At 43.1% G+C, this 22,934-nt stretch overlaps 2 protein-coding genes across 5 annotated transcripts in view; both read left to right on the top strand.

Moving 5' to 3' along the window:
* TCP11L2 (t-complex 11 like 2) overlaps positions 1–11,769 on the top strand; it is a 40,989-nt gene extending 29,220 nt beyond the window's left edge. For all 4 annotated transcript variants that reach the window (XM_027541895.1, XM_027541894.1, XM_027541896.1 and 1 more), the window contains 4 exons: positions 424–611; positions 828–1,009; positions 3,670–3,842; positions 9,402–11,769. In XM_027541895.1, the coding sequence (XP_027397696.1) occupies positions 424–611; positions 828–1,009; positions 3,670–3,842; positions 9,402–9,646 (788 nt within the window). In that variant the 3' untranslated portion in view covers positions 9,647–11,769. The remainder of the gene's footprint in view (positions 1–423; positions 612–827; positions 1,010–3,669; positions 3,843–9,401) is intronic.
* Positions 11,770–20,052: 8,283 nt separating this feature from the next.
* The window catches only part of POLR3B (RNA polymerase III subunit B), a 115,773-nt gene continuing 112,891 nt past the window's right edge, over positions 20,053–22,934 (top strand). Inside the window, exon 1 of the mRNA XM_027541892.1 lies at positions 20,053–20,303. Coding sequence (XP_027397693.1) covers positions 20,232–20,303 — 72 coding nt within the window. The 5' untranslated portion in view covers positions 20,053–20,231. The remainder of the gene's footprint in view (positions 20,304–22,934) is intronic.

The raw sequence follows: 22,934 nt of genomic DNA, 5'->3' as shown, positions 1-22,934 counted from the left end.
GCTGGCCTGTCTGTCCGTCTGATGCTATCTGCAGCAACTCTCTCCTCCCTTCCCCGCTTCTTTATGGACCAGCAGTACAGATTTGCTTGTAGCATCCAAATTGCCATGCTTTCCCATTATTCCGTCTCTTTGTGTGGCCTGTTCTCTTAGCCTGGAGTGACAGATCTTTCCTCTATCCACCTTGTGTCACTTACGGAGTTCTTCCTCTTAGACTCTACCATAGACAGCCTCTCCTCCCTCCACCCTACTGCGCCTTCTAGTACTCACTGTCTTCTGCTGTAATCGCAAGCTCACATGACTGTCTGCCCATCTGGACCGTAGCTCCTGGAGGGTCATGGCCGTCTTACCGTTCATCGTGTGTGGAATGCACAAATGAAGGAGTCTGTCAGCCATAGGACAAGTGTGTGGCCTTTTCCCTTGCAGGTGCTCTTAATCAAACTACAGAGTGGATAAAGGAATCTGTCCATGAAGAGTTACTTTCTCTTTCTGAGGCTACTTTAACCCCTGGAGCCGAAAACAACTCCAAGCCAAGCCTGAGCCCTACGTTGGTGCTAAATAATAGTTACTTGAAACTGTTACAGTGGGATTATCAGAAAAAAGAATTACCAGAGGTGAGTGAGTTTTTTTTCCCTTTGGCTTCCCTCAAGTTTTCAATATTCTAATTCTTAAGTTCAAACAGTGTATCAGCTGGTCTGTCTGTGTTGCATGTGGTTTAATGACCTTAACTGGAATCAGATGAAAAATGGGGGTTTGGATGTAACACTGCTGATTTTACATGTTCATGGTACTGAGCTTCCTTTTCTATTTTTAAACCTTAAATATGCTAGACACTCATGACAGATGGAGCACGTCTTCAGGAACTGACAGAAAAGCTGAATCAACTGAAAATGATTGCCTGCTTGGCCCTTATCACCAATAACATGGTGGGTGCTCTTACAGAAGGCCTACCTGAGCTTGCAGTCAGACTAAAAAGGATTTCAGCTGTTCTACTTGAAGGCATGAACAAAGAGTGAGTTCCAGCGTTTTTATCTGCTCTCCCTTGTATTCCAGCTCTGCATGTGTTTCAGAGAACATGAATAACCTTGGAAAATCTGGATGTGGTATTTAGGACCGTGCTTTAGAGAAGCTTAGCTCATGCCTTCTTTTCCTAGAGTTTCTTTTCATATCTCTGAAGGCTTAGATGTCCCTCGTTGGTAGGGAGAGGTCTTTTCCATAACAGGTGCCAGGGTGAGTGTAGTGTTTCCACTTAGGACGGATGTGTGTACAAGCTCTCCTTTGACAGTGTTGTGGAAAAAACAAACAATACCTAGAAATTCATCATGCTCAGGGTCTATCAGAGAGGCTTTCTGATTCAGTTGTTCTGACTCTATCATTTTTCTGCAACGAAATGTTTACCAGCCTCACAGATCCAGCCTCTGTGAAGCCTACAGAAGTACTGACATCTCTGTCCTTCAGAGATATTTTACAAGTCAGTGAAAGTTTTGTCTTTGCCACATTCATTTCTCAGTATCAAACCATCATTGAATACTAGAATCTCATTTCAATTTTGTATTATTGGGAATCCTGTCCAAGTCAGAAAATTTCTAATCCTGGCCAATGACCGGGTGTTTCCATGGGTCTCCTATGTGTCAGCTTCTCTTGCTGACTGTCCTCTCAGGTGTTTTCAGGGATTTTACACCTAATACATCCAACATCCCATCTTCCTGCTTATTATTCAGAGAGCACATGCGTGACTTGATAAAATCCTAGAATCTTAAAAGCCAAACTAGCCCAAGTGGTTCCGGCAATCCAGAGTTCTCATTTTGACCTAAAGCTCAGAGAGAATAGGATTTGCCTTGGGCTGTACACCAAGAAAAGGCCAAGCCAAAGCCCGAGCCCAAGCCTGACTGTCAAGTCCCTGCCCTTTCTACTGATCCTGGTGCTAACCTGCCAGGCTCTTTTCTTTCACATTCCAGGACCCAAGACCTGTAAGGAAAAGAAACCTGCTCTGATTTTGCAGAAACCTGCTCTTAGCATTTCCCCACACTGGTTAACCATTATTTTCCGGGAATTCTAAGTTATTAAGCCTTTAGTGAGTCCCCAAATACTGCTTAGTGTTAGCTGCTCAGTCGTGTCCAACTCTTTGCAACCCCATGGACTATAGCTCAACAGGCTCCTCTGTCCATTGAATTCTCTAGGCAAGATTACTGGAGTAGGTTGCCATTTTCTACTCCAGAAGATCTCCCTAACCAGGGACTGAACCCCCATCTCTGTGTATCTTGTATTGGCAGGCAGATTCTTTACTACTGAGCCACCTGGGAAGCCCTCCAGTACTGCCTAAGTATTCATATGAAGCACATGGCAAAATGCTTACTAAAAGGACAGGCTTTTGGATTAGACAAACCAGGGTTTAAATCCTAGCTGTGCTGCTGACTTGTAATGTACCATTGAATAAGATCCTGAGTCACTCTGAGTCTCCTGGCTTCACTTGTAAGAAGAGATATAAAGATACTACCTTAGAGTTATGGCAACTTAAGATGACATTTGTAATGTACCATTTGATGACCCTGATGCTGAGAGGAATTGGGGGCAGGAGGAGAAGGGGACGACAGAGGATGAGATGGCTGGATGGCATCACTGACTCGATGGACATAAGTTTGGGTAAATTCCGGGAGTTGGTGATGGACAGGGAGGCCTGGTGTGCTACCTACCGTTCATGGGGTCGAAAGAGTCGGACGCGACTGAACTGAACTGAATATGACTCGTGTGTAGCATTTAGTGCAGGTGTGTGGCACGTGGTAAGTGCTTGATAAATGTTAGCTCTTAATAACTATTTAGTTGTTAAGTCATCTTCTTTATAGTTGTTCTGCCTATCTGATTGTTTTGTTGTTTTGTCTAATTCCTCTCACCACCATCCCCCCTTCTCTTATCCTTTAATCCATTTTGCACAAAGTTGTCTTAAAGATCCTTTCTGAATAGCGAGATGCAATTTTCAATATCATTTACAATAGTGTGGACACAGCAAATGCTGCTTCCTATTATACCTTTTTCATTACCTATTAAATCACCACCACTAACTACTTTTTACATCTTTCCAGACTGTATATATTTGGAATTATTGATCAGCTACTTGAAAGTAACAGTGGGAAAGAGTCTCTTATCTTTCATCATGATAGGTCAAGAGGTTTAGGTAATTTGTCTTTATGGTGTTGGCCTCTGAATATCTTTATTTCTTGTTCTTGGTTGGTGTTAAAGGTTTCCTGCACAGGCATGGATAAATGAATTGATTCTATCTTATTTTCTAAGCACATTAAAAACAAAATCTATGACTGAATCCACTCAGGCCAGAGGGTTTATTTTGCAAATTAAACAAATATTTTCTATCCTTTTCTGATAGCCCTGCCTGAAAATGGGGTTGCAGATTTATTTTTAGGGACCACATTTTTCTGTCTGTGCTTTTTGTATTTCCTACAGAACTGGTGGTTTTAAGCATTTAAAAGTCTGATGCATATAAAGCTTGGTGGTTGGGAGGAGTTTCCTATTTTCTAAGCTCATTCTAATAGAGATAATTTTTGTCTATAGAAGATAAAATTGGTATACATTTGAAACAAGCTGGTATATTTTTTAAACAAACAAAAACCTGATGAATAAAAGCTGTCCCTGGTGGAATTATTGTTTCATATTTTGTAGGACCTTTAACTTGAAGGAAGTTCTGAATTCTATTGGCATTCAGATTTGTGTTGAGGTTAACAAGACCCTAATGGAGAGAGGTTTACCAACTTTAAATGCTGAGGTTCAAGATAACCTTGTAGGCCAATTCTCAAGCATCGAAGAAGAAGACAATCCTATCTGGTCTTTAATTGGTGAGTCTGTATATTTTTATTGGTTTCTGCTTCAATGTCAATATACTTTACCATGCTGGCTTTGGCTAATGTTAAGTATCAGTCAAATTTTAGTCTTAAACAGATTACCTGCTTCTCTTGGTGAATAAATATTGAAAACATGAAGAAAGCATTAATATTTTCAAAGCTTTGGGATTCACTGCTGCTTATGTGTGTATATGTAGTGGAGTGGGGGGATGTTTCAGGGTCTTCTACCTTACTACCCAGCTGATAGAGTTTTATGAAGAAAATAACATCATGCTGCCATCATTTTAAATTCCTAGATCAATACAGCAATCCAAACCAGATGGCAGTATGTTCACAGAAAGTAGACCCATGCTCTGATAGAAGCTAACCTGTGTGAGCTGAGGCCCCTTGCTTGGTTAGGCTTAGAAAGACTAAAATTTAAAAGGGCCATAGAACTGAGAGGCATAGTGGGGGATTTTTTTTTTTCCTACTTGATTGCTAAGAAAATGAATATCTCAGGATCAAATTGTGTTGGTGAGTTGGGGAAATGGAGAATGTATCAGGACTTTTTTCTGTTACCTGTGACAGATAATTTAAAACTCTAAAGTGGCTTCCCAAGTGGCTCAGTGGTAAAGAATCTGCCTGCCAAGCAGGAGACCTGGGTTTGATCCCTGGTTCTGGGAGATTCCCTGGAGAAGGAAATCCACTCCAGTATTCTTGCCTGGGAAATCCCATGGACAGATGATCCTGACGGGCTACAGTCCATGGGGTTGCAAAGGGTCAGACATGGCTTAGTGACTAAACAACAAAGTGGCTTAAGTAGGAAGGGACTGTACTTGCTCATATCACAGAAAAGAGCAGTTGGGGGGTTGGCTGCTGGTACAGCTTGATCAGAGTTCAGATGATGTCTTGGCACTGTTTCCCACTTGTGGTCCCTCAGCGCTGCCTTCCTCTGGGATGGCTGTCTCTAAAATAGTCTCTTCCCAGCATAACAAGATGACTTCCACTCCAGCCTGCATGTTTCAATATTTAAATCAAGCCAAAAAAAAAAAAAGTCAGTTTCCCTCCCCTCTTAGCTCAAACTATGACCCCAGAATTGAATCCCATTAGCTCCACTTGGTGGTCACAACCCATTTTTGGTGGCCAGAGTGGAAGAAACTTAACCCCAAGACATGTGTTCAGTTCCTGGAGCCAAGGTGAGTCAGCTTTACCTGAACACCTGATCTGAAACTAGGGAAGCAGTTGTTTCCCCCAGACAGAATCAGGGTGCTGTGGCCATAAGAAGGGGACAAGGGTGATGTGGGAGACAAAGCAAGTGTCAGCTGCAGTGGGAGAGGATCAGATGGAGGAAAGAGTGTGGAATTTGAATATCCAAACATTCCAGGAGGAATCTGCAAGTTTTCAAAGCACCGCACTGACTTCTATAGGAACACAAACACTGGTTATTATTTAGCTGAGATTCTTAAAGGGTGTCTTTCAACCTTATCCCTGGGGACATGGGATGCTGGTGATCTAATCCACCCAGGCCACGTAAGAGCTCTGGTGTGCAGCACGTGGGCTTCGAGGGGTGGCAGTGAGGACAGTAACACACACAGCATAACCTCAGCTGCCTGTGGCCGAGCCCTGCCTGCATGACCTTCACTGCTGACAAGCGCGTCACAGCCTGTCACCTCCGGCTGTACAGCCAGCACGTGGGCCATGGTGCTTCTTGGAGGAGGAGGGGCAGGCTGTCAGCCATCTCTGCCTCATACCAGGAGACCCTCGCTAGTGCACAGGTCTCGTGAGGAGGATGGGATGCATCTTTGCTCATCGCAATTTCCCCAGACCATGGGGGGCGGGGCCCAGAGATGACCTTTAATAGATATCTGAGGTGTCAATCACAGATTGGCACTTGCCATCTACCTCTCTAAGGATTAAATCATGTGCTGCTACAGCTGCTGACCTCCAACACCCCCTGAAAGGAGTTCAGGATGGAGAATAGAAAAGAGGCACTCTGTGCTCAGGGGAAAACTGGCAGGATAGGTCTTCACGTAGTTAGATATTCTCTGGAGCTGATTTTATGAGCCCAATTCACGTATCTCCTCATATTTGGAAAAACACTAAAATCCTTCATAGTGATGACTGTTTCTTGTGACTAGCAGAAGCTTCACGAAACTAGCAGAAACCTTTTGTAAAATATGTTTTTGATTGCATGTATTCCCCCTTCCGGAGAAGGCAATGGCACCCCACTCTAGTACTCTTGCCTGGAAAATCCCGTGAATGGAGGAGCCTGGTAGGCTGTAGTCCATGGGGTCCCTAACAGTTGGACACGACTGAGCGACTTCACTTTCACTTTTCACTTTCATGCATTGGAGAAGGCAATGGCACCCCACTCTAGTACTCTTGCCTGGAAAATCCCAGGGATCGGGGAGCCTGGTGGGCTGCTGTCTATGGGGTCGCACAGAGTCGGACACAACTGAAGCGACTTAACAGCAGCAGCACCAGCATTCCCCCTTCACCAAAATCACATATATACTGTCCCTTTCCCCTATGACTCTGGAACAGTCTCTCAGAGCTATCTGAGGTGCTGTCTCCCAGGCTGCAGTCCTCATTTTGCCCCAAATAGAACTCAATTTGCAACTCTCACATTGTGCATTTTTTTTTAAGTCGGCAGTGGAGTGGATGAATGAATGCATGGAGAACTGGAGCAGTCAAGTATCTCTCACCTGAGGCCATATAACCAGTGGGTCTCAGGGTAGGGAGTCTTCCTGTCTGACTCACATTCTCACCTGCTCTGATGTGACTCCAGTCAGAGCTGGAGCCCTGCTGCCCATTGACAGGCTGGCCAGAGCCTCAGGTGTTCTCTGTGCCCTTGCTTTAGATCAGGGAACTACTGGCAGCGCCAGAGAGAGAGGGGGAAGCTGGGGGCCAGGAGATGCCCCAGCCTGAGGAGGCCTCTTAAAATCCAGTCAAGCCACTTTTTTCCACCCAGCCCTCCCTATTCCAAGTTTCCTGTTCTTTTGCAAATTGAAAGTATTTTGTAACCTTGTTCAAAGTATTGTTGCCTAGCAACTTGCATGACTCACTTGAGCGTCTCTCCCTAGGCTCTGGAAGCCAAGGACATGTCTTTGGCAGGGGCTGGGTTTGGCTGCTCCTAAATGGACAGACACTTCCATCACTTTAGTCTTGGCCTAAAAACTGACTCGTCCACAGAAGAGACAGAACTACTTGTCAGCATAATAACAGTTTTGAAAGACCTGCATTCTTTAAACAGTCTCACAGAAAAGTATCCGGACCATAACTGTGACAAAAATAGACCTGGGCTCATGAGAGTTGAGCAGCCAGCCTAACAGGGAGTTTAGTGGACCATTTGCTCTGAATTCTCTGCCCACAGAGGAGCTAGAATACATTAGACCTTAGAGGGATCCCTGGGACAGAAGAAGGGCTCCAGCTTAGCCCTAGCTTTCCTCCTCTGTTGTTCATGGTACCCACAGTCTGCCGTCTTCTGTTCTCAGTTGATGTGCTATTTATTTACAATAAAATCACAACTCCCACTATGTTCTTCACCTTTAAAAAAGATAATTAGAAAGCAAGTTTTCTTTCAAACCAATTTTTTCAAATGTATACGATAAAAATGATCTATGGATTACCTGCTGTGGAAATTGTTTGCATGCTAATAGCCACCTACATTTTTAAAAAGTAATTTTCAACTGTACAAGTGATCCCTCCATGAATAATTTCCTCTTGTTGAAAAATTATGGATAAGGCTCAGGTCTTATTCAGCCCCCATTCCTCTCTGGCTCCTTGTGTTTTCAGTTTGAGGTTTATCTTCATAGACCTTTTTCATTCCATTCTCACTTCACTACAGTCAACATTTATGACATACCTGCTGCCTACCAAACCAGGGAAATAAAGGCTAAAAAAGTAGCCCTCACCCTCAGAATGCCTACTATCTGAGAAGTGAGAGAGAGAAGTTCTCAAGTAACAATAATAAGGGGTGAGAGTATAACAGATGGTAAGGAAAGCCACAGAAAGGAGGTGACTTTAATATCAGCATGGGTGCTCTCGACTTTGGCAGAGATGAAGTGAGATGGAAGGGCATTCTAGTAACAGGAAATAGTCTGGGCTAAGATATAGACATGGAACACTGGGCACTTTGAGTTCTAGGTCAGATCTGGCTGAAATGTATGATTTGGGGTAGACGTGTTTGGATATAAGAATTTCAGTAATATTACAGCTGTCTGTATTAGATGAGTGTATTTAAATGGCAATCCACTCCAGTATTCTTGCCTGGAAAACCCCATGGACAGAGGAGCCTGGTGGATTACAGTCCGTGGTGTCGCAAAGAGTCAGGCAGGACTGAGCAACTTCACTCACTCACTCATTTTCCTTAGTAAATGTTCTTGTGAGATTTCTGTTTCCAGAGCCAGAGAATGTCCTCGGAGCAGCCTGCGCTGGACCAGGTCTGGCTTGTCCAGTGCCATTTGTCCAGGACACCTCAGCTTCCCTTTTTTAAGCATTTGCATGCATTTGTGAAGTCTTCTCAAATGCAGATGCCCCGAAGCAGGAAGAGTGGAGAAGGTGGCAGTGCCAGTTGGGGTGGTCCTTCTTCAATGCCTCCAGATTCTTGCCCACATGAGGGGTGATCATATAATTTATTTTCTAACCCGGGACACTGTTGAAAGTGTTCTTTTTATTAAGACCAAGACAGCGAGTGTCAACTTCAGCTGTCCTGAGAAAACCCAGATGTATGCTCACCTTTGCCATGTGGCAGTTTGGGCTCCCAAGTTTGCCAGATCTGTAGATTTTTCAAGAAGAACAAAAAATTTGATTTTCTATGTGAAAGCCCCTCATTTTAAATAGCTACTGTTTTTTAGAAAAACACTATCTGGGCTAAACTAGCAGTCCCAGTTTACATACTCAGCTTTAGGATATATAACTAAAATTATGGACATTTGAATTTTTATAAAAGATTCCCCACTCCACCCTGAAAGTGCTGTGCATGTTTTATTAGTTAGCTATTACTGCGTAACAGATTTCCCTAAGACTCCATCTGTCATTGCTCACCAGTCTGTGGGGCAACTAGGCAGTTCATTTGGTCTTGCTGGACTCAATGCATGCATTTATGGTAAGCAGCCGCATGGGTAGTTAGCTCTGCTGGTCTCGCCTGGGCTATCTCAAGTGTTTGGGATTTGGTTGGCTACTGGTTGGTCTAAGATGGCCTAAGATGGAATAGCTGGGCTTCCCTTGATATGGGCTCTCATCTGGCCCAGGCTTGTTTACATGGTGGTGGTAGGCTGAAAGGAATGATTCAAACCATGCCTCTTGAGCATGAAACATACACACCATCACTCCAGCCACATTCTGTATGGGCCAAAGCAGGTCAGAAGGCCATCCCTGATCCAAGGCCTGGGCACCCAGACTCCAGCCCTGATGGGAAGAACTGCCAGGCTACCTTGGAAAGGGCATGAGTATAGGGAAGGGGTAAAGAATTGAGGATGTTGTTGCAATCCATCTACCACAATTACTATTCTCATGTTTAAAAAGTACATGCTTTAATAATAGGACAGATAAACATATCTTCTTTTCCCCCAGATAAACGAATCCAGCTATACATGAAAAGCCTGCTTTGTCTGCCAAGCCCTCCAAGATGCATGCCCCCTGTGCCAGGAGGCCTTGCTATCGTTCAGCAAGAGCTGGAGTCACTGGGCTTGCAATACGCAAACATCGTGAATCTCAACAAACAAGTGTACGGACCATTTTATGCAAATATACTCCGAAAGCTGCTGTTCGGTGAGGAAGCCACAGGGAAGGCAGAAGCTTCTTCATCTACTAACTAAAGAGGAAATGACATTGGAAAAGAGATTGGAAGCCCAGCACTTAGGTACCCAGTCTATTTCCACCAGCGGCATTACAGAGGGGCACATTCTCGATCCTGTGCGAGGCACAGTGTTAGCCCGAAGTTGTGTAACCCAGTAATGTCAGCGTTGTAGAGACACGCACATCACAATGTCCCTACATGTGCACCATTTTCGAGTCCTAAAGAGACTTTTTAACAAACAGAAAGCAATTTGTATTTAATTCTATTACCTATATAATACTTGTAAATGTTTTCTTAAGCATTTATATATGGCTTATTCATTCAACCCTTAAGGAGTTGTATTTCCTCACCTGTTACTATCAAATCTAATGATTTTTTTTTTAACTTTGGTACAGCTTCTTAAAGGGTTGAAAGTTGTGATCATAACCAAGGGGACTGAGGTTCTAAATAAATGATGTGAAGTAAGGATAATTGTATTTAAAATGTACAAATTAAATTTTATTCATATGTAATAGAAACTTACATAGTAAGTCCTCAAATTCTACAAATATACCTAATCACATCTGGTGATACCGATGGTCAGTATTTGTTTAGAATTTAAACGTATTAAATACATTTTTATGCTACATACAAATTTTAGATAAAACCTCCCTTGATGATTTAATGGAAATAGAAACAAACCCCTTCTAAAATCTCATTCTAGAGGGTGGATTCTTCTTGCAACTTATGCTGCTCTCTGAGAGAAACACTTTTTGCACACATCTCTTTGTGAATGTCCTTGCATTTCTCAGGCCATTGGTAAGGTTTATATAAGATTTTAATATTTTTACATAAGGCAGGAGTGGTTTGAATTGGTAACTTGAATTTACTTGTAAGAAAAAGTTGATAAAATGAGACTGCATTCTCAGTGAAATTCACTTCTGAAAAAGAAACAGATGAACTTTGGATTCTTTTTCTTCTTTAAGCATATAACATGCTAGCAAATGCCTTCTCTGTGGATTTGATTCTTACCCCACTGTGACCAAGAAGCTCTTCTCAGTACCATCATCATTTGCCACTCTAGTGCATTAAACTTTGCCACGCTGGCACTGCTTGTCGGGATCCTAGAGAAATCTGCTTGTCTTCAGATTACATGCTTCTGAAGTGTTGAGGGAAGCACTACCGGCAAATGCTTTATTTGCATAAAATGCATTTTGGATGGTTTGATTTTCTGAGGACTCCTTGAACCTTAGCCGTCTGGTGGAGAAGAGCAAGTAGGAAGAAAAAGATTAATGCTTCGTTTTTCCTTGCCTCCTCTTCCTCACCATGACCTCTACCATTATGGTGCTACCTAGTGATTTGATGAAGGCCTGGGAAATTATTGTGTGGATAACTTATCTCTGATCTTTTGGAGGGATCTGCCAAATTGAGGAAATGTTGAACATCAGCTTTTTTCTCCCAGTGACCAATACATAAATCACCATTCTGTCCATTGAGCAGCTACGTAGAAGTGGAATTTACTGAAGAGCATATCATTGGTCTTACCCATTTTTTCCCTCCTCCTGTATGTCCATTCTGCCTGTTTCCTGTGCTTAGAGATCATAAGGTGCTGTAGATTTTTGTTTGCATTTTCTCTTAAGTTGAAGTTGTTTTCAACTGCTCACTTTGGGGCCTGGATAGCCAGAGGGTCTGAAAGGTAGTGTGTAGCGTGACTTTTGGTCACTTTCCCAGTGAGCTGTACATTTAACTAGAAGACCAGGTGGTATACTTTTTTACTAACAGATTGGAATCTGCCTGGTATTCTTATATACTTGATTATACTATAGTTGCCAGCAGGAAAACAATCTGCAAACTTTAATGCATTTTAAAATGAAGGGCATTCTGCATTTTTTTTTTTTTAAGTGGCAAAGTAAATCTCAATGTCCCAAGTCTGGATGTAAGCAAGTACATTTATTAGGATTTTTAAATCCTGTCCCTTAGCATGTTGTTTATTTGGTTTTTACTTAAATGTTTACTTCTACGTTTGAGAATCTTCTTAACATGGTCATGTTTTGTAATGTCAATTTTCCTAAACACCATACACACATTTTCATTCTTCTACTGCTAAAACATGTATTGTGCGCACTAGTTACATTTTAAAACATTAAAAGTTATTTCAAAATAGATGGTGTCTCTGTTTTCTAAACCACCTTTGGGTAGCTCAGGGCTGGAATATTGCACAGTCTTTATTGCAGTGGTTCTAGAAGGAATCTTCTACTTAATGTCAAAGCCTCACGGACATCAATCGTGTTCATTCATTCATTTAGTCAACAAATAGCTATTGAGCATCTACTATGTGTCAAGAAGTATCCTAGGTATTTAATACACAGATAACTAGACAGACACTGTCCTGAGAAGTTTGTGACTTAGTAAGAAGGACAAACTTGTGAACAATAGCAATAAAGTGTAATTCGGGCTATGCTTTTAAAACAAGTACACATAGTGCAGAAAGCGAAGAAGAACTAAAGAGCTTCTTGATGAAAATGAAAGAGAAGAGTGAAAAAGTTGGCTTAAAGCGCAATATTCAAAAAACTAGGATCATGGCATCCGGTCCCATCACTTCATAGCAAATAGATGGGGAAACAATGGAAACAGTGACAGACTTTATTTTTGGGGGGCTCCAAAATCACTGCAGATGGTGACTGCAGCCATGAAATTAAAAGATGCCTGCTCTTTGGAAGAAAAGCTATGACCAACCTAAACAGCATATTACAAAGCAGAGACATTATTTTGCCAACAAAGGTCTGTCTAGTCAAAGCTGTGGTTTTTCCAGTAGTCATGTATGGATGTGAGAATTGGACTATAAAAAAAGCTGAGTGCTAAAGAATTGATGCTGTTGAACTGTGGTGTTGGAGAAGACTCCCGAGAGTCCCTTGGAATGCAAGGAGATCCAACCAGTCCATCCTAAAGGAAATCAGTCCTGAATATTCATTGGAAGGACTGATGCTGAAGCTGAAACTCCAATACGTTGGGCACCTGATGTGAAGAAGAACTAACTCCTTAGAAAAGACCCTGAGAAAAAAAAAAAAAGAAAAGACCCTGATGCTGGGCAAGATTGAAGGCAGGAGGAGAAGTGGACAATAGAGGATGAGGTGGTTGGATGGCATCACCAACTCAATGGACATGAGTTTGAGCAAGCTCCGGGAGTTGGTGATGGACAGGGAAGCCTGGCGTGCTGCAGTCTATGGGGTTGCAAAGAGTCGGATATGACTGAGCAACTGAACTGAACTGACACGTAGTACTAGAGGAAAAATCACTGGACTCTTTCATGGATCACCCTTGAGCTAAAACATGAATGATAGGCAGGAACTTGTCAAGAGACCAAGAAAGCAAAAGGCACAGGAGGCACAGTCATGTGGAGAAATGGTGAGCCCAGGGAACAGCCTCCGGAAGAGGGGAAGTGACGAGAGGAGAAACAAGCAAGGGAAAAGGCTTGGGATGTCATGTTCATATGTGTGGGGTTTGTTCTGAAAGAGGTAAAGAATCAGGGAATCCTTTGAAAGTTGCAAACAATTATGTCTTGGAAAGACTGTCGTGGCAAAGCACACTTGCCATTGCTGCTAGAATATTATGTGTTGTGTGTGTATGTGTACACGCCCTCACACCTGAACACATGGCACAAGCAGTAGAAATGGACTCTAGCGAACAGGCAGAAAGAGAGTTTATTGGAGAGATTTACATACTTCACAGAATCTATTTTGTTTGGGGAATTAAGCTTGGCAAATAGGTAGGAACCAAAGCAATGCAAGGGCAGGGCCTCAGCCAAGCAGGATTCAGAGACTGATTTCTCAACTGTTCTTGCTGCTTTGCCTCATTTGCTCAAGATTTAAAGTCCCAGATATCAACATTCAGTGGGACGAATCTCTGTCAAGGGCAATGCTCTAATTTCATGGGATGGAGTGAGATAGTGGCTGACACTTAGACTCCCATATTCCCACCAAGGTCACCCAACTAGTGATTTCTTTCAAATAGGAAAGGTGTCCTGAGGAGCAGAAAGAGAAAAACAAATCCACTATCCTTTACGTTTATGAGGTCTTTTGAACTCGAATGGGAGAAATGTGTGACACCCCCTGCCCCCATCCAGTATTGCCTCTAAGAATGACACTGTAAGATGATTCCAGGAAGGGCATAGTCAGTGAAATCAGCCTTTACTGGTGTGCATTGATGAACTGCTGAACAAATAGCTCTCAAGTCACCATGGCCTCAGCATAGCCTTATTGCTCAAATTGTAGTTCCAAGTTTAGGGAAGGTTGGTGTATGTATCAAGGGCCTTAATCCAGCTACTCAGAAACCCAACTTCCATCCATCTTATAACTCAGCAGTCCTCAAAACTATCAGCATCTCCTGAATCACTCAGAAGACAGGAGAAATAAATGGATTGCCCATTTCTATTCATGGTGCGTTGGCCAGAACTCAAAATCATCTGGCTCCAAGTGCAAGCAAGTCAGGAAAATGTGCCCAGGAGAAAAGAGGTGGGCATGGGTATTGGGTATTGATAATCATTAGCAGTTTCTACCTCAGTTTCTACGCCAGTTTCCTTGAATAAGCTCTATGAATCCTCTTGTCTATGAAAATAAGTTTAAAGTCATGTGTCTGCTCTGATCTTTTAGTATTAGCTCCCCAGAGCACTGAGTTGAGAGGATTTTGAAGCCAAATCCAGGATAAGCAGTAAAGAATTCTGTGGCTGATTGGCAAAGTGTGGGGCCTGCCACATTTTGTGCAACATATATTTTTTCACTTGAATCCTCCTTAAAACTAAAATTCAATCTGTTCTACCTCTGGGGATGTTAACTACCAACAGCTCCCACTTGTTACAAAAGTAGCACAGGACTGAGAATCAAGGGACTTGAGTTTGAATTCACTTATTTTTTTACAGCTATTACGACCTCAAGTCAGCCTTCTAGTCTCGCCCTGAACATCGATTTCCTACTGTACCTGCCTGCCTCACAGAGCCCTGAAAGTGAAAGTGAAGTCTCTCAGTCATGTCTGACTCTTTGCGACCCCATGGACTGTAGCCTACCAGGCTCCTCCCTCCATGGGATTCTCCAGGCAAGAGTACTGGAGTGGGTTGCCATTTCCTTCTCCAGGGGATCTTCCTGACCCAGGGATCGAACCTGGGTCTACCACATTCCAGGCAGATGCTTTAACCTCTGAGCCACCAGGGAAGCCCTCACAGAGCCCTGCTGCTGCTGCTAAGTTACTTCAGTCGTGTCCGACTCTGTGTGACCCCATAGATGGCAGCCCACCAGGCTCCCCCATCCCTGGGATTCTCCAGGCAAGAACACTGGAGTGGGTTGCCATTTCCTTCTCCAATGCAGGAAAGTGAAAAGGGAAAGTGAAGTCGCTCAGTCGTGTCCGACTCTTAGCGACCCCATGGACTACAGCCTACCAGGCTCCTCCGTCCATGGGACTCTCCAGGCAAGAGTACTGGAGTGGGGTGCCAGTGAGAGTCAAATAAGATGTATTTGAAATTGTCTACAAACTTAAGCATAATGTGGCCAGAATACATTACAAAAGCTAATTTATTAGTCCTAAATCTCTTTCAAGCTTCAAGAGGTTTTAGTATTGTGAGATGTGGTGATGGAGTACTTAAGTACATAAGACCAAAAATTGTCAACTGTCATCACAACCATGGTTCATTAAGCCCAATATTGTCATTGGCAGAGAAACTCAAGGGTATGTATAAACTGCAGTTATTGTCCTTGATGTAGACTTCAAAGGATAGTGACACAACCCAACATGTTCCAGTTTCGTTTAGTAGATCAGGTATGACTTTATCCTCCATGATTTAATCTAACCTTTTAGAAAGTACATTTGTACCAGCAATTTGTGCCCTCTTGTTCTCTATTTTTCCAGTGAAACTTTCTTTTTTTATGTCTAAGCTTGGTATGTTAGCCTTGTTCAGCTTTCGAGGGAAAGGGACCTAGGGATTGATCGCAAGGCTTGAAGAAGAAAGGAAAGCTGGGAATCTGCCAGCAGTTACACCTGCAGGCATGATAGAGAAGCTGAATATAATTTTTTTCTTTCAGAATTTAGCAAAATAATTACTTACCACATGGACTAAGCATTTTATATAAATGGTCTCATATAACTGCACAACCCACTACAAGGCAGGTTCTATCATTATTTCCATTTGTGCAAGAAGAGACACAGAGAGATTAAGGTCACAGAGCTGATAATCAACTTGAAGCCAAGAGTCTAACCCTGGAACGTGTTAACTACTCGCTCTATTGGTTGCCTTAGGTCATCCAGTCATGGTTCACTGTTGTAATGCTACCAAATGCTGTTTACTTCTCTGCCTCTGTTTCCTGTTGTCCTTCCCTTTTGGTCTTCATTGAAAACCTCCCAGGAGAGAGAAAATGAGTGGGTCTATTTGCCACTAGTCACTATGGATACCCTTCCCCAACTCTCTTGCCTTCGGTAGGGGGGTCTCATTAGGAGCTCCGTGCCCCCTCCCTGCCCCCTGCCTTAGGTGGCTGCCTTTAGCTAGTTGCTGGCCCTGTTAGTTTTGACAGGATGACAAGGTAACATGACACAGAGCAAGGCTTTTCAGATAAAGACCTATGGGCCTGGCAGGTAACTATAGGTTTTGGACCATCCAGTCTTGCTCAAAATGCAAAATGTTCTCTGATTACAGTAGAGACTTCTGTCCCAGCTTCTCCTTACCTTGCTGGTTGTGAAACAGTAGACTTCCAGGATCCCCTTTGCCCTTGCCTTTTCAGATTGAAGAACCCCTATTCCTTCTCCAACATTGTTCTGGGCTTTCTCTAGTTCTGCTGTAAATTTATTCAAATATAGAAATCAGGATCACTTTTTTTTCCCCCAGTCTGAATGCACCAAGGTTTTCAAGGAGAGAGGGTCATCTTTTTCTTTAGTTTTCTAGTGTCTTCAAGTTGAAGCCTCTCAAAATAAGTTCTAATTTCTTTAACATGGCATAAATGACAATTTCTAGTGTTATCTATAGCCACGTCCCTCAACAAGCCCTGTGGGAGAACTACACTCAGCCGCCACACGTATTGATAGGATTATGTACTCTAGAGCCCCCATGTCATTTTGCTCAAGCTGTCTTTCTCTGCTTGATGTCTTCTACCCAATCCATTCAGCCGGTGTCACAATAGAGTGGTTTAAAACATGGGCTCTGGGGTCAGGTAAGTGTGGATTTAAATTCCAACCATGCTTGGCAAATTTCTCAAAACTTATGAGCCTAAGTCTCCTCACTTGGCAAAATGGGGCTTATCATACTTCTCCCCCTTGATTATTAAATCAGAGAATGTACAAAAAGTGGTTATTCCAATGCCTGGCAAAGAGTAAACAGTCAACAGAAACACTCCCTAACATTCCAGGGCTCAGCTCTGACACCTCTGCTTTCCCCTTTCCCTTGCTCTTCTTTAACTGATGCTCATGGTTCTCCTCCCATTGGTCACTTTCCCATCTGGGGACCACAACACTTCATACCTAGGTGATGGGATAGTATTCCAAGATGTCAACCGTTTTTCTGTGATTTCCTTTCCCTAATTGCCCAGCCCTCTATTCAAACCACCAAGTCTTTTTTGTACCAATATTTAGGAAAAGGACAGCAGAAACCAGAAACCAGGAGACTGTTTCTGGCCTTTTGAATTAAAAACTCCAGCCCCTTAGGGCAGCAGTCCCCAGACTTTTTGGCACCAGGGACCAGTTTTGTGGAAAACAATTTTTCCATGGACTGGGGCAGGGGGTGGTTTCATGATGTTTCAAGTGCATTACATTTATTGTGCATTTTATTTCTATTGTTATTACATCAGCTATACCTCAGATCATCAGGCATTAGATCCTGGAGGTTGGGAACCTTGCCTTAGGCGATCAGAAAGACAATGGATTTGACCCCAGGATGCAAATGCCTCTATCTCAGGGACCAGGTAGGTGTAAACAGGGTGGACACCACTTAGTGTCAGCCAGTGGCTCCCGTAGGACTCTGGGACCACTGCTACCAGATCCTCCTCCAGAGACACTTTAAAAAAATCAGAATTTTAAAAAGCATGACATGAAAAATTGAACTTATCACTCAATGCATGTTTTTTCCCCCCAAATCTTTTATTCAACACAACTTTACAAACAATGAGTTAGAACCTGAAAAGAGGAAGACAAACAAGACAGTCCCTGTTCCAGGTGTTCCCTGTCAGAAGGAGAGGTAAACACATCAACAGGCCATGGGATCGAGTGATAAATCTCATGTTACATTACAGAGTGATTCTCAACTGTGATCACTGGGCCAGCAGCATCAGCATCCCTGGGAGCTTATTAGAAATGCAAATTTGCAGGCCCCAGCCCAAACCTACCAAATCGGAAAACTATGCTTATTTTAACAAAAAACAAAACAACGACAACAATCAGACTAACCCAGTGCTAGGGTTGCGTGCGTGCATGCCAAGTTGCTGTAGTCGTCTTCGACTCTTTGCAACCCTATGAACCACAGCCCACCAGGCTCCTCTGTCCACGGGATTCTCCAGGCAAGAGTACTAGAGTGGGTTGCTGTGCCCTCCTTCAGGGGATCTCCCTGACCCAGGGATTGAACCGGTGTCTCCTGCATTGGCAGGCTAATTCTTTACCACTATCACCACAAGGGTTAGGCATTCAGAATGGCAAATGAATATTTATAAATTTTCGTAATTTACTATGGCAAAATATACTAAAATTTACCATTTCAAGTGCACAGTTCAGTGGTCTTATGTACACTCACATTTCAAATGTGAAACTATGACCATTATCCATTTCCAGACTTTTGCATCTTCCTGAACTGAAGCTTTGTACATACTAAACAACTGTTGATTCTCTTTTGCCTTTTTCCCCCCAAGTGGGATTTTTTCCCCCTATTGATTCATGTAAGTTCATTTTAAATGAGGAATATCAATCCTTTCTCACCTGCCAACTTGTGTGTCTTAAAACCTATTCATGGAGATTTTTAATCATCTGTTCAGAAAATTTTAAATTTTTCATGGAATCCTAAAACTATGGGTAGAATTTTACGATTCAATCTATGAATATTCTCCTTTATGATTTCTGTGTTGCCATGCTTGAAGGCAGTCACCATTTAACATCATGCATTTGTTCACTTTATATTTCCTTCTAAGGTTGTTAACGTTTAAATATGTAATCCTTATAGGATTTATATATATATATATATTTTTTTTTTTTTTTCCTCTCAAAACAGCTAATCAGCAGCTCCAACATCATTTTTTGGAAAAGCATCTTTCCAACTGATTTAAAATGTCATCTTTTCATACTAAATTTCTGCTGACGTTTACTCCTGGATCTTCTGCCTAGTCCTTTCAGAATATAACTATCTTTATTGCTGTCCTGTTATGCTCTACTCTCTAGGTAAAGTTAATTCCTCCTCATTTTGTGGTTGTTTTAATGGTTGTATAGTAGTCCACCACACACGTACCTTAAGGTTTTAAACCAATCCCCTCCTACTAGGTATTTGGTATATTTCCTACTTTTCCATACTATACGTGTAGTTTGGGGCTAAATTAAATGATTCCTGTGCAAGGAGATCAACCAGTCCATTCTAAAGGAGATCAGTCCTGGGTATTCTTTGGAAGGAATGATGCTAAAGCTGAAACTCCAGTACTTTGGCCACCTCATGCGAAGAGTTGACTCATTGGAAAAGACTCTGCTGCTGGGAGGGATTGGGGGCAGGAGGAGAAGGGGACAACAGAGGATGAGATGGCTGGATGGCATCACCGACTCTATGGACGTGAGTTTGAGTGAACTCCAGGAGTTGGACAGGGTGATGGACAGGGAGGCCTGGTGTGCTGCAATTCATGGGGTCGCAGAGTCGGACACTACTGAGCGACTGAACTGAACTGAACTGATGCTTCCGTGGCTCAAGTCGTGCAAATTCTCCTTTTACCCTTTTCTGTGAAATATTTTTAAAACAATATGCTTTTTGGCCTCAATTATGGGATAACTGGGGGCTTCCCAGGCAGTACAGTGTTTAAAAAAAAAAAAAAATTGTCAGTGCAAGAGAAGCAAGGGACAAGGGTTCCACCCCTGGGTCAGGAAGATCCCCTGGGAGAGTAAATGGCAACCTACTCTAGTATTCTTGGGGCTTCCCTGGTGGCTCAGACTGTAAAGAATCTGCCTGTAATGCCGGAGACCAGGAAGATCCTCTGGAGCCTAGGAAATCCCATGGACAGAAGAGCCTTGCGGGCTACGGTCCATAGGGTCACAAAGAGTCGACACGACTGAGCAACTAACACTTTCTAGTATTCTTGCTAGGATAATGGAGTCTGGCGGGCTACAGTTCACGGCGTCCTAAAGAGTCGGACTGACTGAGATCGCAGGAACAACCTGCCTGGATTTCAGATTACCCACGCGAGACTTCCGATGGACACTAGAGGGCGCAGTTTCCCGGCTCCACCTCAGCCACATCCGGGTTCAACCGCAGGTTCCGACCGACAGCAGGCGGAACCTTTCTTCCTCCTATTAAGTTGTGCGGCGAACCCTTTAAGACACCACGCAGCGCTCTCCACCGGTACAGCGGATACCTTGACGCAAGGGAGGCGCACGTGAGTATTCTGCTTAGTGCCTGTTTCATCGTGAGTAGCATGGACCTGCTTGCGGAAGAGTTTGGGAACCTGACCCCGGAGCAGCTGGCTGCGCCGATCCCAACTGTAGAGGTGAGTGCAGGGCAAATGGTGAGCGGAAGGGGCCGTGATGCGTCCCCGAGAGGCGTTGCCCCGAGAGTCCTGGCCGTGGAGAGGGGCGGGCCGCGTCTTCCGCGCATGCTCAGGGCTCAGCGGGTTCACTCCCTAGCCGGCTGCTGGACCCACGTGCAATGGTTGAGCTGGGGGAGCTGGCAGGCGCCACGCTGGCCTAGCAGCCCCGCCCACGGCTCCGGGGTTGAACCCATTCTAGTGTACGTGTGTTGTCAGGGGAGGACTGACTCTTACCCACCTTGGGGGACGTATTGCTTGCTTCCTTATAAAGCAAGGTCCAGGGAGCTTAGGCTCCCACCGCTGGCTGTGGTGTTAAAACCAAATCTTCTGAATCCCAGGCTAGTAATTTCTCCTTTTCGCCGGGAACTCAAGTTGGGATTGCAAGAGTATTTTAAGTGCCCAGAAAATTTACTCCAAATTTTAAGTGTTTTCTCGGGGAGTACCCCTGTAGCTTTCATCAGCTTCTGAGAAGTTAAGGATAACTGTCCTACTCTGAGCTGCCTGATGAAGTTCAGCTGTTGATATAATTTTATTTTCTGGAAAGGTACATATAACTTCTCTGGGGCTCAGAATTTTAGTTGGCATCGGTTGGGGAGATGGAGAAATAGTCAATGGAGAGATTGACGTAGCGGGAAGAAGACACTTGAAACCTGGAGGCAAGGCCATCTGATATTTTTGAGAAATAAAAATAAATCCAGTAGTATCAGAGTGTGAAAAAGTAGAGGAGAGATTAAAGGTGACAGATAAAGGTCCTGGTTATGAAAGGTTTTGTTAGACATTTGAAGGAGGCCTTGGATGCTATTGACAGGTTAAACAGGAGAATGACTAACAAGATCAATGAATCAATTTCTTTATAATCATTCTGCAAATTACATTCTGAGGAATTACAGTCAGTCTATTAGATTCTGAGTGCCTTCGTACATGGTGATTTTCATCGGGCAATACTGGATTTTTAACTTCTTTTGTTTGTTTATTTTATATTGGAGTATAGTTGGTTTGAATTTTTAGCTCTTGAACTGCTATTTAAAAGCCAGCATTTACTGAGCACTTATTATGCGCCAGCTCTGTTCAAACCTAATGAGCATTATGTTATTTAATCTTCTGAAGCAAGTAGTATTTTTGCCCCATTTTGCCAATGAAGATTTTTAAGACCCAGAGAAGTTAAGTAACTAACCCAGTGTCAGAAGACCATTAAGTGACTGTTGGGGATTTTGGATTTCAGCAGTCAGACTCCAGAGCTCCTGACTTTAACTGTTGACTGAACTGCTTCTCCAGAGAGCTGCAGGATTTCTGTTTCTTCTCTGAATTTGCAAAGCCATGAAGGGACCAGTAACATATTTCCATTAAACATATTTAAAAATAAGAGTTCCTCTTCCTGACCCTCTGCATCCAGTCCACCATCCCATCTTAAGGGCCCCAACTACAAAATGTACTCAATTCTGACACTCCCACTGTTCTCCAAGTCAGCCACTGTCATCTCTTACTTCCTTGGCTTCTTACTTGTCCCATTCCAGTCTCTTCTCTGCTCTGTCACCCGGGCCATCAGTTTAAACATGCAGATATGTTCACATTGCTCCATTGGTTAAAATTCTTGAATCTGCCCATTGCTCTCAGGGCAAAAAAAAAATCTAGTCTTTACCATATTGTTAAGACTTTTCTCAATCTGGCTACTCTAGCTTGTTTCTCCCCACTTGCCCCCTCTCCACTCCAACTCCTCAAGCTCTTTCTACTCTCCTCATGTAGTCCGTTCTGGTCTGTCGTTCGTTCTTTGTAGATTTACATCCAGTAAAATGCAGAAGTACTTACTTAGTGTTCATTTACGTTAGTTTTTACAGATATGTATACCCAAATAACTACCACCCCATACAGGATATAGAACATTTTCATCATTGTAGAAAGTGCCCTTTTCAGTCTAAGCCCTACACCACCATTTGATTTCTGTCATCATAGATTAGTTTTGCCAGACTCATTTCTTTTGTGTGTGTGTGTGTTGATGTTTGGTAGAAACCAATAAAATTCTGTAAAAGCAATTGTCCTTCAAGTAAAAAAAAATTTTTTTTTAAAAGATGACTTTTTTTTAAAGAGTAGTTTTAGGTTCAGAGCAAAATTGAGAGGAAGGTATAGAGATTTTCTATTTACACCTGCCCCCACTTACCTTTTCTTAAAAAATGTTTTTCCATTTTCCAGATGGTCTGCCTCCCTCTCTGGCCACTCCTCGATCTCCTTTGCTCAGTGTGCTTTCTGCTGCTCCAAGTGTTGGAGTGTTTCTGATCTCACTTTGTGGAGCTCCTCTCCATCTACACTCCGTAGGTGGTCTTACCTGTTTCATGACTTCCACTGCCGTCTGTCTGCTGACTTTCCCTGACTTAGATCTCCAGGCCACTCTTCCCAAGTTCCAGACTCCTTTGTTGTCTATTTGGCATCTCCAACTGCATGTCTAATGGATATCTCAAACTTAACACGCCCCTAGCCAAACTCCTGGTCGCCCCTTCACACTAAACCTGCTTCCCCAGCAGCATCCCTGCCTCCTCGTCTCCAGAAATGGCAGCACTAAGGTGTCAGTCTCAATTCGTCTTTCTCAGATTCCTGCAT

This window comes from Bos indicus x Bos taurus, chromosome 5 (assembly GCF_003369695.1).
Source record: "Bos indicus x Bos taurus breed Angus x Brahman F1 hybrid chromosome 5, Bos_hybrid_MaternalHap_v2.0, whole genome shotgun sequence".
Classification (NCBI taxonomy): Eukaryota; Metazoa; Chordata; class Mammalia; order Artiodactyla; family Bovidae; genus Bos; species Bos indicus x Bos taurus.
The sequence above is the reverse complement of the archived record's forward strand: the minus strand, read 5'-3'. Positions and strand labels throughout refer to the sequence as shown.